This window comes from Rhinoraja longicauda, chromosome 3 (genome assembly GCF_053455715.1).
Source record: "Rhinoraja longicauda isolate Sanriku21f chromosome 3, sRhiLon1.1, whole genome shotgun sequence".
NCBI lineage: Eukaryota > Metazoa > Chordata > Chondrichthyes > Rajiformes > Arhynchobatidae > Rhinoraja > Rhinoraja longicauda.
This window is the reverse complement of record NC_135955.1, coordinates 46,636,948-46,650,798: the sequence shown is the minus strand read 5'-3', so window position 1 is coordinate 46,650,798 and position 13,851 is coordinate 46,636,948. Positions and strand designations below refer to the sequence as shown.

General features: G+C 40.0%; 1 protein-coding gene across 1 annotated transcript in view; it reads left to right on the top strand.

Annotated features, from left to right (window-relative positions):
* The window catches only part of LOC144592248 (low-density lipoprotein receptor-related protein 2-like), a 78,442-nt gene that overhangs the window by 44,097 nt on the left and 20,494 nt on the right, over positions 1-13,851 (top strand). Inside the window, 10 exon segments of the mRNA XM_078396780.1 lie at positions 890-1,006; positions 1,088-1,213; positions 3,920-4,091; positions 4,667-4,891; positions 5,783-5,901; positions 5,982-6,121; positions 6,660-6,801; positions 9,696-9,845; positions 12,305-12,427; positions 13,325-13,447. Of these exon segments, the coding sequence (XP_078252906.1) occupies positions 890-1,006; positions 1,088-1,213; positions 3,920-4,091; positions 4,667-4,891; positions 5,783-5,901; positions 5,982-6,121; positions 6,660-6,801; positions 9,696-9,845; positions 12,305-12,427; positions 13,325-13,447 (1,437 nt within the window).

Below are 13,851 nucleotides of genomic sequence, written 5' to 3'. Positions count from 1 at the left end.
CTCTCCTTCGACAAACACATCAAACACATCACAAAGACAGCCTTCTTCCACCTCAAAAACATTGCCCGTCTCCGTCCATCCCTCTCCTCCACAGCTGCAGAAACCCTCATCCACGCCTTCATCACCTCCCGTCTGGACTACTGCAACAGCCTCCTCTATGGCGCACCCTCAAAAATCATCAATAAACTTCAATACATTCAAAACTCCGCTGCCCGTCTACTCACACACACCTCGATCCGTGACCATATCACCCCCGTCCTTTATAAACTCCACTGGCTTCCCATCCCCCAGAGAATCCAGTACAAAATCCTCCTCATAACCTACAAAGCCCTCCATAACCTGGCCCCATCCTACCTGACCGACCTCCTCCACAGGCACACTCCCACCTGCACCCTCCGCTCTGCCGCTGCCAATCTCCTATCCCCCCACATCCGGACTAAACTCAGATCCTGGGGGGACAGGGCTTTCTCCATCGCTGCTCCCACCCTATGGAACTCACTACCCCAAACCGTTAGAGACTCCCCCACACTCACCACATTCAAAACATCGCTGAAGTCTCACCTGTTCAGTACTGCCTTCAACCACTGAAGGTCACCTCACCTACTGTCTCCTTTCTCTGTTCATTTATTTATTTACTTATTTATCTATTTATTAATTTCCCTATGTTCTCAAAATCTCTGTAAAGCGTCTTTGAGTATATGAAAAGCGCTATATAAATAAAATGTATTATTATTATTATTATTATTGGAAGTCTTTTGAGGTTTACCTATAATTCTCTCCAGTATTAAATGGTTGATAATGAATTCTCCTGTGGAAACTTCAAAGAGCATTTGTTTTGCTAGTGATTCATCAGGGAGATGCAGTGTGTTAATAGAAAAATGTTTTTCAGATGTGAATGAATGCCTGATGAACCAAGGTGGCTGTTCTCACATCTGCAAGGATCTGGTCATTGGCTATGAATGTGATTGTCCTGTAGGTTTCAAATTAAACAAGACAACCTGCATTGGTAAGTTGGCGCTCATCTTTTCCACAAGTGATTGGTCACCCATTCTATAAAACTTCAAGGCAACTGGTGTTTTAATCACAGATGTTGATGAATGTGAAAATCCTGGAATCTGTAGTCAAACGTGCATCAATTTGGAGGGAAGCTTCGTGTGTGAATGCCAGAGTGGATATCATATCGATCCAGCCAATGGAACGTGCAAAGCTGTTGGTAAGTGTTAATTTAAAACTCGAGGAATAGTGTCATTTAGAGATGCTGTGTGGAAAAAAGGCTCCTCACTAAGTCCACGCTGACTAGTACACTAGTTCTATTCTGGGGAAGGCGTTGAGCCGGCCGGGTTAGAGGAGGAGGGACGGGGGAGCTGAGAGCAGGCCAGGCCTCGGCCTCCACCTCCGCCAACGCCCAGCCTCACCACCGCTGCTGCTGCTGCCACCTTTCCCCCGGCCCACCTCAGACTCACGGTTACCCGGTCACGTCCTGGACCTAGCTCCGGCTGCTTCCCCCGGTACCAGGCCTGGGCTCTCCCGCCGCTACGGAGCCGGCAAACCAGCCCCAAGAGACAAGCACCTCGTGGAGGTCCAACAGAAGATGGGTGACGTTTCGGGTCGAGACACTTCGGAAGGGTAGGAAAAAAAAACTGCAGATGCTGGTTTAAATCAAAGGAAGACACAAAATGCTGGAGTAATTCAGCGGGTCAGGCAGCATCTCTGGAGAGAAGGAATGGGTGACGTTTCAGGTCGAGACCTTCTCCACTAGTCAAGGAGAACATACACCTCACCAGTAGTGCGAATCGAACCAGGGTCTCTGGTGCTGTGAGGCAGCAGCTCTACCACTGTGCTGCCCAGTTTTAGATTTGCTCTTCACCAAAAATGAAAGCTTTGTTCTAACTGTATTGGTCACAATAGACATGGTGGATTTTGTGAAACAACTGCTGATGCCTGAATCTGAAGCAAAAACTGCTGGAGAAACGTTATTTTGTTAGGCTGAGACCTTGCATCAGAAATGGCCCGAGTTCCTCCAGCAGGCTGGTATTTGGTGGTTTTGGTAATTGGGCTGAAAGTTGCAAGTTGAATCCACAGCAACAGGAGGAAGACCGTGCTAGAGTAGCTCAGCAGGTTAGGCAGCATCTCAGGAGAACTTAAATAAGTGATGTTTTGGGTTGCGACCCTTCAGAATTCTGACCTGAAGTATCACCTATCCATGTTCTCCTGAGATGCTGCTGGACCTGTTGAGTTACTCCAGCACTGTCTCTTGTAAACCAGCATCTGCTGTTGCTTGTTTGGGCATTCCACTGCAACAGGGCTCTTCCAACTTGTAATTGTTCTATTATGCAGAAAACGTTCAAGCCTGTTCATCTTGGCACAGGTGTACTTGATGATCAGTACCCTTAAGTATCAAATAGCTTGCAAGTAAACAAAGTTCTAAACCTCACTGGCTTCTGATGGCCAGAGCATCACTTGCTGTTTTTTATTTCCCCCAACTCCTCAACCCAAATCTATTTAATTGGAATCTATTTTGTGCAATTTCTGATTTATAGTGGGCTATATTTGATAGGCAGATCCAAGAGCTACAGAGTAAATTAAGATCCTTGGTTAATATAAATTTCTTGGACTAAAAATCACTGTCTACGGCTTACCTGTGCTGGATTTCCTTGTTTTACCTACAGTTGGAATTTGGCCAAACTAGTGTTTAGTGGGATAGTTTTCTGTCTGTATATCAACATATGAATGCAGAGGGCACCAGTCGCCCTTCTGGTCTGCCATTCATATGTTAATGACCGATCTTTTGCCTCATTTTCCTGTTGGCTCCCATTAGCTTCTCTGAGATTTGAATATACTTCGAGGATCTATGGTAGATTAAAATACCAAAGCTTCACTGCTTAAAAATTAACCTCTACTGAGTAAGGTAACACATTGTCCCATATTCTATTCCAGTGATATGATGCAGCTTCATTCCTCTATGGAATTTTTTTATCAATTAAGAGTTTATGCTGGTTCTCCTCATGTAGTCTAAACCAGTTTTGTAATGGTTTCACTAGAATAGTCAAAGCTTGAATTATCAGTGCAGTGCTCATCTTTATCCACTACAAATTATATTATTAACCCAGCCAACGTTCAGCTATCTGATAACATTGAGTGTTAGGTAAACATTTCCTTGGCTTTGTACAACTTGTGAAATGGTTCTTGTCATAGGCAATTTTCATTTTTTTTCTTTAATTAGTGGGCATTGCTTTTGATCCTTTCTAATCGCTAGATTCCTGGCCTACAAGTTGCTAATTACTGACTAAGTTAAGCAATTTGGCCAGCTCTTGAATTATCACTGCACAAATTGTATCCCATCTGAGAATGAGTCTGACTGTGGGGAAAATGTACTCTTTAGCAATACACTTCGCCTCCAAGATCAACCACGTTGATCTAATTTTGTCCAACTGTCTCCTGGCTTTGACTTTATACTAGCTTTATTCAAACATCAGCATTTTCTCATTCAGTTCAGCAAGGATTGACATTTCATAAGTTAAAGGGTTAATATCCCCAAATAGTTAGCTTGCAATGCTTCAAACTGAGCTTTACCCATCATGATCTTTTGAGGAATGATGCAATTATGCAATTGTTTTAGGGGTACATCAGTCTCCAATTGCAAAAGAATAATGGGAATAAATACCTCGGGCACTATTCAGTTTTATTCTGTAAAACATTTGAATTTGCATTTCAGTCAACTGATGTCTGCAGAGCAAGTGGAAGGACTTTGGGACTAAAATTTAACAACCCATTTCATTTAATTTGTCACTTCACTGATTTCTCGAGTTGCTTTTATCTGTATTCTCAAAGGAGAAAAGACTTTGGTCCCAAGGTGAGTGTCAATGGATTGATGCTTGCATTAGACAATTTTCCATCTTTGAAGATCTACTTTTTGTAGGTGAACAACCTTACTTGGTCTTCACCAATCGCCATGAAATCAGGAAGCTCGGATTGCGTCACAAAGAGTATAGACAAGTGCTTGCCCACCTGAGAAACGCTATGGCACTCGATGCTGATATTGCAGAGAAGAGAATCTTCTGGGCTGACTTGGCAGAGCAAGCAATCTTTAGGTAATTCAGTGCAAAATGTATCTTGATGACCTCGTAGCTGTCTATGTGCAAAACTGCCTCCAATTTATAAGGTTATGAGCTGATTAACAATTGACTATACTCTTTGGTATGTAGCCAAAATAGTTTTTGAGTTAATTTGGATTTGGTGCACATTTGGATGTTTAGTTTATTTAAATTTGTAACAAAGTAATGTTATTGGTATTTTAAATGTACTAATCTTGAAGTTTTGTATTTAATTTTGCCTGGTATTTTTAACTGTCATATCCATGATGTAAACTAACCTGGACAACATTCAGTGGCATGTCGGTAAATAAGAAACTGATTGCATTGTCTTAAATTTTCCTCCTATTCTTGAGAGGGTAGGGGTGAGTCTGGTGTCTTTAATTGTGGAATGGAGTTTTAATAAACCAAGCACTATGTTAACACAATGATGCAAACAATTTGGGTTTATTCATCTACAGACTTGGTGTGTTTAAAGATTTTTAATGCATATAGTTGGTGGATGAATAAACATGATCAGCTTAAATTTTCTTGATGTTTGTATGAAGTAATGATCTAATCATTAACTCCATCAGTATGCAAATGGATGGCCACAAAGGAAAAGCTGACGCTTCCAGAATTGTGAACAACATTCGTATTCATGTGAGGATTGCAGTGGACTGGATTTACAACAACATGTACTGGACAGACATGGGTGCTAGAACCATTTCTGTGGCAAGCTTTGATGGAAAAAGGATGAAGACTCTGTTTGACAGCAGCTTGAGGGAGCCAGTCTCTGTAGCAGTTGATCCACAATCTGGGTATGAAGCCTGCTTTTAATATACCATAGGATATAGTAAAGTGGGCCAGATGAATATTCTTTTTAATTAAAGCTTTTAGCTCTGATAACCATTCTAATTATGCAGAGTCAATGTTTAAAACTGATTTGCAGCACGTTTGTACTTGTTGCAGGTGTTTACAGAAGCTGTTATCTGCTGTATTTTGTTTCTTGGCACATTTTGTACGCCTCTGAATATTTCCAATTACATTGACTCTGATCACTGAGGTGAAAAATGTTACCATCCATTTTAATTTCTCTCCATAGTATTGAGGCAGATTTGGTGTTAACAATCAAGCTAATGAATGCATCTGAGAATTTGCAGAAATGTGCAGAAGTTGAGTGTTTCTAAATGAATTGCTGCTAAACTGGCATAAATATGATATTGACCAAATAGTTGCCTGCACTGTAACCATTGACTCTAATCATTTCTATAACAAGGATGCATACAATTCCAGCTGCAACTACAATGTGCCCTAATGCGAACATTGTCTCTAATGTCACAGGAATAAACAGAATAGCAGTCATCAATGAGCTTCCCCCTCGTGGTTTCTATGATCTAGCTATTTTGAGCATATTTCTAATGAAGGCCAACTTAAGTCTGTTCTATTCAAATCATGCTGCGCTGGAGAATGCATTAATTTTGATTTACATTGGAGTGTAATGTATCTTTTAGAAAAATTGAGCCGAGACATCTTGCATTAAGTGTTCAAGCACCAATTTAATCTTGCAATCTTAAGACATTGCAAAGTACAGTTACTTTTATAAACGTCTGCCTAGCTAGGCGGGGTACCTCAATTTTAGTTGCAGTACTTTATACTAAATCAATTATCAAGATTTGATGTGCTCTTTTAATTTGCACTTTATACTTAAGGTACATGTATTGGTCAGACCGGGGTGATCCAGCGGTAATTGAAAAAGCAGGAATGAATGGTATTAATCGCAAACTCCTTGTGACCAGAGGCATTCAGTGCCCAAATGCCATTGCAATTGGTGAGTAGATTTATATGTATGAAAGTAGACGTGAGAGTCCAAACCTTGGAGCCTGGTTTATTTATTCCAACTTGCCACAGATCGTGTGAAAAATCGACTGTATTGGGTTGACTCAAAGCTGCACACATTGTCAAGTGTGAACATGGTTGGAGAGGATAGAAGAACTGTGCTTTCTTCACATGAATATCTTGCTCATCCTTTTGGTGTATCCATGTTTGAGGTAGGTAAAACCTGAGGTAAAGGAGAGCAGTTTGAATTTTCGTAGGAGCAGGGGTGGTGGTATTCATAGTAAATTGAGTGCCTTGTTTGGATGCATGAAACTTTGGAGAAAACTTGCTGTCTTCTATAGGAACACGGGTGCAGGTGATCTGTTAATGAAACTACCACTGCATCACAAGGACAATGATCCTTGGTCTCATGGTTATGTTTACAAGCCATGTTCATGCACACAATGCAATAAAAACACAATCTGAAAACACTTGTCTTTAACCACAAATCCTAACTATTTGCTTCCATGCTTGTTGCCTAACCTGCACTTCTTGCACATTGTCTTTATTTTAGATTTCCTGTGACCAGTGTTTAATTCATTGTAGGAATTGAATTTTGGCCTAAGTATAGCAAATTCTGTCTACAAAGTCCATAAATTGCTAGGGGCCTGTTATTTGGTGCAAAGTACAGAACTTGTCGTTGGACAAAGGTGACTCACAGTGATGAATTCATTGCATTTGGCTGATCTGAATGTTGAAATCTTATTTTAGGATGATATCTTCTGGACTGACTGGGAGCATAATGTTATATATGGAGCTAACAAATTTACAGGCGAGCATCTGGTGACTTTAATCTCCAACTTGAAGGAGGCTCAGGATATCATTGCCTATCATGAACTAGCACAACCATCAGGTAGGATGTTTGGTAGTTTCTGGAAAAAGATTCATGGTATCGCCAATAGTAATTATTCTGTGGTTGGGTCAATTCTTGTTTAACAGTAATGGGTTCGAAATATACTGACTTGTTAAGTACATTTGCCTTGCACCGCATATGCTATCTGAAATGTGCATCTAAAGCTAAACTTGTCAAATCAATAACATCTTAAACATAAGCATTTGAGTTTTACTTGATATTAATATGAAGAATAAGGAGAGTCGTTTATTATCTTGGTCTATCTGCTGTGCACCAATACCTTTTGCATGGATAACTGCTCCTTGCTTCTGAAATATAATACTAAATGTCAAGCATTTGGAACATCATCTGAACGCTTATCTGTAGTACAAGTACTTGCCGTTTGAGAATATAAACTGAATCTTGAATTCCTGCTGCTGATTTTTCAACTGCATCCAGTCTGGCGTGAAATGCAAATATAATACCAAACCTTTGAAAAGGAGATGCTGGATTTGGGACCAGCATGATGCCTCCTACTTGCAAATGTTTATCCCCTTGATCTTCTATCACTGCAGCCAACCTGAGATGCTAACTATTTCCTTCCATGTGTGGTCAAATAAGAAAGCAGTGGTACTTGATGTACGAGGGAAGAATTTTCACTGAGAATTTTATTTCTCGGGAGCAATTTGTGTAATCTAGAAGTCGGGTTTCCTGTGGAAGTGTGCATACTGTCCAGCCAAACTTCCACTGCCTCCATTCCCTGCACTCTGCTGAAATAGGAATGAAACACTCTAGGATTTCCCTGCCTTTGTACTGTCCCGCCATACAATGTGCTACATAAGCAGCACTTCAATGTATTCCCTACATTGAATTGGCAAAGTGAGCGCACAAAACCGTGATGTTTCCAATTTGGATGTTTCAATCCCATCGTGTCTTTCAATTTAGCAAGCTTGTAAAATGCGGCCATTGACTATGGTATTCTATGAGAATAGAGCATGCCTTTTTGCAAGTGAGCTGCTTCCACGAAGTCTGCCTTATAATAAAAATACCAAATGTTTTGTTCAGCTTGAGTCTAGTAGCCATCAGTATTTTTGTACTGGAGCTTGCCGGCCACATCTTTGAAGTTGTTCCTCTTTGGGAATAAGTTGTCCACCCAATGACAAGTGGCTGTTCAACTTCACTTCAATTGCAGATAGAAGCGGTGTTATTAAGTATCTGCATTGTTGTGATGACTGCTATTGTTTTGGGACAGTATGTTCCGAATGTTCTCTTTCAATCCTACTTCCATGACAGTAGCCTTTTTTTATGACCATAATAATAATAATATATATTCCTTTATTTGTCCCGCACCAGGGAAATTTACAGTTTTACAGCAGCAAAGTGGATAACAAGAGAGCCACCGCAACTTTTCAGTAGTAGAGCAACATGCCACCTCAAAGAGTATTTCCTTTCAATTTACCCCAAAACCATTGGGCATTGTAAGGCTGAAAAATGATTTAGTAATTTAATGCATCTTTCTGGAAACTCATCCAGATTTAATTCAGTCATGTCCTTGGGATTAAATTACCATTTAGGATGTTGGTAGGTGGACTGGTGATGATGCCAATGAATTAAGGAGACATGGTGAAACTGCTGATTGTTGCCATCTGACTTGGCAGTGTTAATTTTTAGGATGTGTTATCTGGGCTGTGATATATTTTAAGCTATCCGTATTAAAACTAGGATAATGCAGTCCTACTTGGCAACTAGTTGTGGATTTGTGATAAATGTGCAAAGTGGCATGATTGTGATTTTTAAACCTTTTAGCAGCAAGGATGCTGTTTGCATTTTAATTTGAATCGTAAAGCTGTTCAGCTGCACCAATTATGACCGACCTTTTGTGCCTTTGTTAATGTGCAAATAAATGGGGTTTTATTGATTTAAATTGCTTCAAATGGATCAATTTGTACCACATCACTCGTTTCAAAAAATCAATTTGAGCAAGCATCTCAAACATAAATGAAACAAAGATATTTTATTAAGCGCAAGATGTTCTTGGATGGTAATCACTGACGACCACAGGGGTGGGGTGGTGGGGGGGGGGGGGGGGGGGAGAGAAGGGGTTGTTTGCACCAATGATGCAGTATTCCCATTTTGAGCAATGTGCAGAGGAATATATGAAATGAACGGTCAGTAAAATCTATTGTACATTAGGATTAGTAGCTACAAGATTAGTTTCCATTTTGGTGGGGAAGAGGGGGGATGTTGAATTTGGGTATCACTGACAAGACGGCAATTTATTGCCTTTAATAGTGGCAAGTTGGTGCAGGCCTTTTGGTAAAATGACTCTCGCACTGCTAGTGTTCTAGGCTTTAGACCCAATGAAAGATGGTAAGTCAAGATGTGGTGCTTGGAATATGATCTGCATTTGACTGCCTCCAGTTGGTAGATTTGGGGCATGGAGAAGCCGCTATTGGAGCAGCCCAAAGGAACATCTATAATGCATTTTGTGGATGTGCACCACTGTTCACTGTTAGATGTGGTATCGATCAAGCAGGTTTCTTTTCTGGGTGCTTGAGAAGCACCTTTAAGATATCGGCAGATGTCATTTGACGCATGATGCCAGGTCTCTCTCTTAAACTATAGAATTTGTGGCTCCCCAACTTTTGATCATTGGTGACTCTTCCAGATGCTTGGATGGCTTGCTGCCAATGCAATTTAAAGTTGAGGGGAGACCATTTTTTGCCATGGGTAGCGTGGGTATTGTCACTTCCCTATGCCTGAATGTTCATCTCGTTGCATTCAGTGGTGGACTACTTTGAGTGGTAAAATTCATCATTGGTCACCATGGGCATTTTACAAAATGGATGCAGATAGTTGGGCCTAGAATTTGCTTAACAGGATTGCTTCCTGATTTTGACTTTTAAACTCTGTAGGCAAAGATTGGTGTAATAAAAACTTGAAGAATGGAGGATGCAAATACATGTGTCTACCAGCTCCTCATATAAACAGTCGCTCTCCAAAGTACACCTGTGTGTGCCCATTTGGGATGGAGTTGCAGAATGATGGACAACTCTGCAGAACAGGTATGAAAATGGATTTCCAGTTCAGATTTCTGCCAAGAATTGGGGGAAACTAACAGTCTGTGGCACCCCTTGTTTCATGTCTCTAACTTTTGATAGTCAACCTTGGCTAATGCATCTAACAAAGCACCAAAATTAACTTTAAAAGGAAGAGTTGTCCTCAACCATGATTTTTGAACTGAAGATTAAGACTTGCATTATAGATGTAATTCTTTATGGTTTTCAATAAACATTTTGGCACAATTTAAGTCTCTGAGACTGGACGGAATCTTCGAATAACAGGATTTGGGAAGCTGAGAATTTCTTATCCTAGGGATTGGTGCTAGAGCAGTTCTTGACCTTTGATTCCATATCACTTATCAATGTGTTTTGGTCCCCATCGCTTGGAGTAATGTGAACGGGGATTGTCAATAATTGTTCTTAAAGCAACTAGTCACAACCAGCACAGTATTTACCACTCAAGGCTCCCAGATTCCAATGGCTCTTGAAGTCTGGAATATACCAAGGCCCATCCATGTTTTGTCTCTATTTGGAGTTTGGGAGTGGAGCTGGAATTTCCAGTGGTACACTGAAGAATCCATCCCAATCCTATACCTACCAAACCTAGTATCTGATTCCAATTCTATACCAGGTCTGACAGGTATTGGATATTCCAATCCAATGGATATTCCTGCTGAAAATGGAAGGAAATAGAAGTAAGCTTGTTTTTAGTGTAGTTAAACATCTGTTTTTTTAAGCAAGATTTGTTCAGCTGCTGCCCCAGCTTTTCTTCTTATCAAGGCTTCCTTCTGGGGATGGACCTCAGCCTGAGGTCAGCTAGGTCTCGTTACCTTAGGGTGGGAAGGTAGGTTGGTTTGTTTACTCAAATGGAAGCATTTGGGTAAATATATTTTTTACCATGAAGATGTGGGAGCCATTATTCCTAACCTCAGTGAAAGTATCCATTTCCAACGTGCATCATTTAATTTTGACCACTTTTTAACTTGGTGTGAATTGGACCAACTTGCCTCTTCATTTAAAAGTATATTCAATGTATGAATTATGCGAGAAATTCCTCGTATGTTGCAAAACGTACTTGGCTACTAAAGTATGATGATGATTATTATGATTATGAAGTTAATGATTATTTCATATTTCAGTGGGAGATTGGATTTTAGCAGCAGTAGCATTGGCTCAAGTTTTAATCTGCCAGGTGCCTAAAGCAAGCCAGATCCAATTAGCATCAATATCACTGACAAGTCTGGCCACCAAATAGTGTAATTCAAGCATGCTAAATATTGCAAAATTATACCCATATCTAACTTGTGTTAGTGACCACAGCCATTCCTTCTCTCCAGAGATCCTGCCTGACCCGCTGAGTTACTCCAGCATTTTGTGTCTATGAACCAATAAAAAATATTTGTCAGTCAGGTTTGGGTGTTTTCCAAAAATCTGTCACGATTGCATATCAATCCTAACTGAAAAGTGTTGCTTATTGCTTGACACATCAGAAGTTAAACCTCTAATCTGAAGAGCCAATACCTTCACCATGGCATAGAAGCCAATCTATAAATGAAATTTACAAACAATTTCCTTGAAATAACCAGGCAGAGACCAGCAGGCTTGGATTTTTCTCCTACAAGGATCCTTGCTATTTGGAGGAATGGAAAGCAGTCACTTGTAAAGTGGCTACAACGACCTATTAAAATACTCTTGTATGCTTATCCAGTGTCAGTTAATCAGACCTGCTCTTGTTTCATACCCAAAAGTAGCCTCAGAGCAAGAAGATGCTAAGATGAATAATATTTAACTTGGCTCACTATCAATTCATCTTTGCTCTCTACCCTGGGCTGAGCCTGCTGGAAGTGTTTGGTCAAATGTGTTGCCTTCTGATCTTTGCATTTCAACGTGCATGGTAAATTATATTTGCTATGCAATGACTGTTGGCCAGTAACAAGTAAGATCGAGTCCTTCAACATCCAAAATTTAGAGTTCCACGTGAAGTGTTTGAATGAAGATCAGCAGACTTGCGATATTTTGCAAGGTTCAATTATTCCCTCTGAACCTTCTCTTCCCAACCCCATAGTGTTCTAAATCTGCTTTGTATAGTATGTGAAAGTTAATTTGTCCTAAATATGAACCTTATCTTTAAAATACCAAAAATTTGCCTGAAACTTTCTTTATGAATCCCACTTTAGCCCAGTACTTATCAACCCAAACTATTCAACTACAGCAGAAGAAAAGTTTAAATTATTTTAAAGTCAAATCTATTATCTTTTTCCTTTTATCGTTAATAACCATTCTTGCATCGGCTCAATCTAATGGGGTAAATCATCGGGGGGGGAGGTTAACTAGGTTGCACAAAAATCATTAAATAGCTACTCTGCACAAATGCATTTCTGAGGAATTGAATATATCTCATTAAAATTAACTTGTAGTTATATTGGATAGCATGAATGATTTGCACATGTCTATTTTCCTAGCTAAAGCTAATTGTGCTGCAGCAGAATTCCGATGTCAAGATGGGCAATGTATACCACCTAGGTGGCAGTGTGATGGTAAAGCTGATTGTCGTGATGGGTCTGATGAAAGTCATGAAGATTGTTGTGAGTATTTCATTTTGGTATAATTCCACGCTCTCATTTAAATTTTTGCGTTTTCCATAATGAATCTGTGTCGACTAGGTGACTTCTGAAAAGGGTTGAGATTTACAGAACAATTCCACTGGTGCTTCCCATTGCCGCTGTCATTCTCCTTTGCCTTGACATATCTGTCAAACTGTCCCTGATTTGCATTTCTTTATTCTTAAATCCACCCAAATGAAGGACAACATTTAGGAACCTCTGCTTAATGCACTGAAACTACCTCAAATGTCATCCCGATGCTTTTTGGCCAATTCATCTCGGTAATCCTCGTTTAACATTGAAGACTTGGGAATGTGTATTCAATTTTCAAGATATTCTACAAGTTGCAATTGCCTGGCATTGGTTATACTAGCGGATTGGATGTTTTTGAAATTCAGCTACTGAAAGGGTCTTTTGGAGACTGATTATCCTTGTCCTAAAAAAATCAGTTCTGATATTCCAAAGATCTTGTAAAAATTATTTTTAGTTTAGGACAGCATGGTGGTGCAGCGGTAGAGTTGCTGCCTTACAGTGCCAGAGATCCAGGTTCAATCCTGACGGGGCAGTCCATACGGAGTTTATATGTTCTCCCTTTGACCTATGTGAGTTTTCTCCGGGTGCTCTGGTTTCCTCCCACAATCCAAAGACGTACAGGTTTGCAGGCTAATTGGCTTGGTAAAAATTGTGTAGGATGGTGTTAGTGTGCGGTATCACTGGTTGGCGTGGTCTCAGTGGGCTGAAGGGCCTGATTTTGTGCTGTATCTCAACCTAAAAAACTGAAACTATTCTTCACAGTATCGGTACAATGTATTTAAATACAAACTTAATTGATTGCATTCCAAACAAGTAGTTTAACTGAACCTTGGTTACTTATTTCAGATCTGAGAAATTGTCCCACTAATGAAATTAAATGTGGCCCTGGTTCCCTTCAATGTATTCCGACATCCTGGAAATGTAATGGAGTAATAGACTGCGATGATGGGAGTGATGAAGAACACTGTGGTAAGTTGGTAAATTCTCTTATCTAATGCAAGATCTCTTTACTTGGTTCTTTGTTCCTTTCCTGGTTTGTCCTATTTAAAATCAAGGTTGCACAGTCAAACTTTCTGGCACAGCTACTTCAGTTATGCAAAATGCACTTTCAAATTGTGCCATTTGAAATTTAACCCATTGTGTTAAAATGGTTCAGTCAGATTTGGGTATAAATAAAAAGAAATGATCTCTTACAGAGTTTGTATATTTGGGTTGTGGACATTGAGGATGGGTAGATAGGCTAAAACCTTAGTAAAGTATTGAGGCCAAGTAGTTTGCTAGGCATTTAATGTCTCGTTACATCTGCATGGGACAGTCCTGTAGAGACTAGTTTCATTGAACTTGAGGGGGAGAACGTTTATTGCTGAACTGCC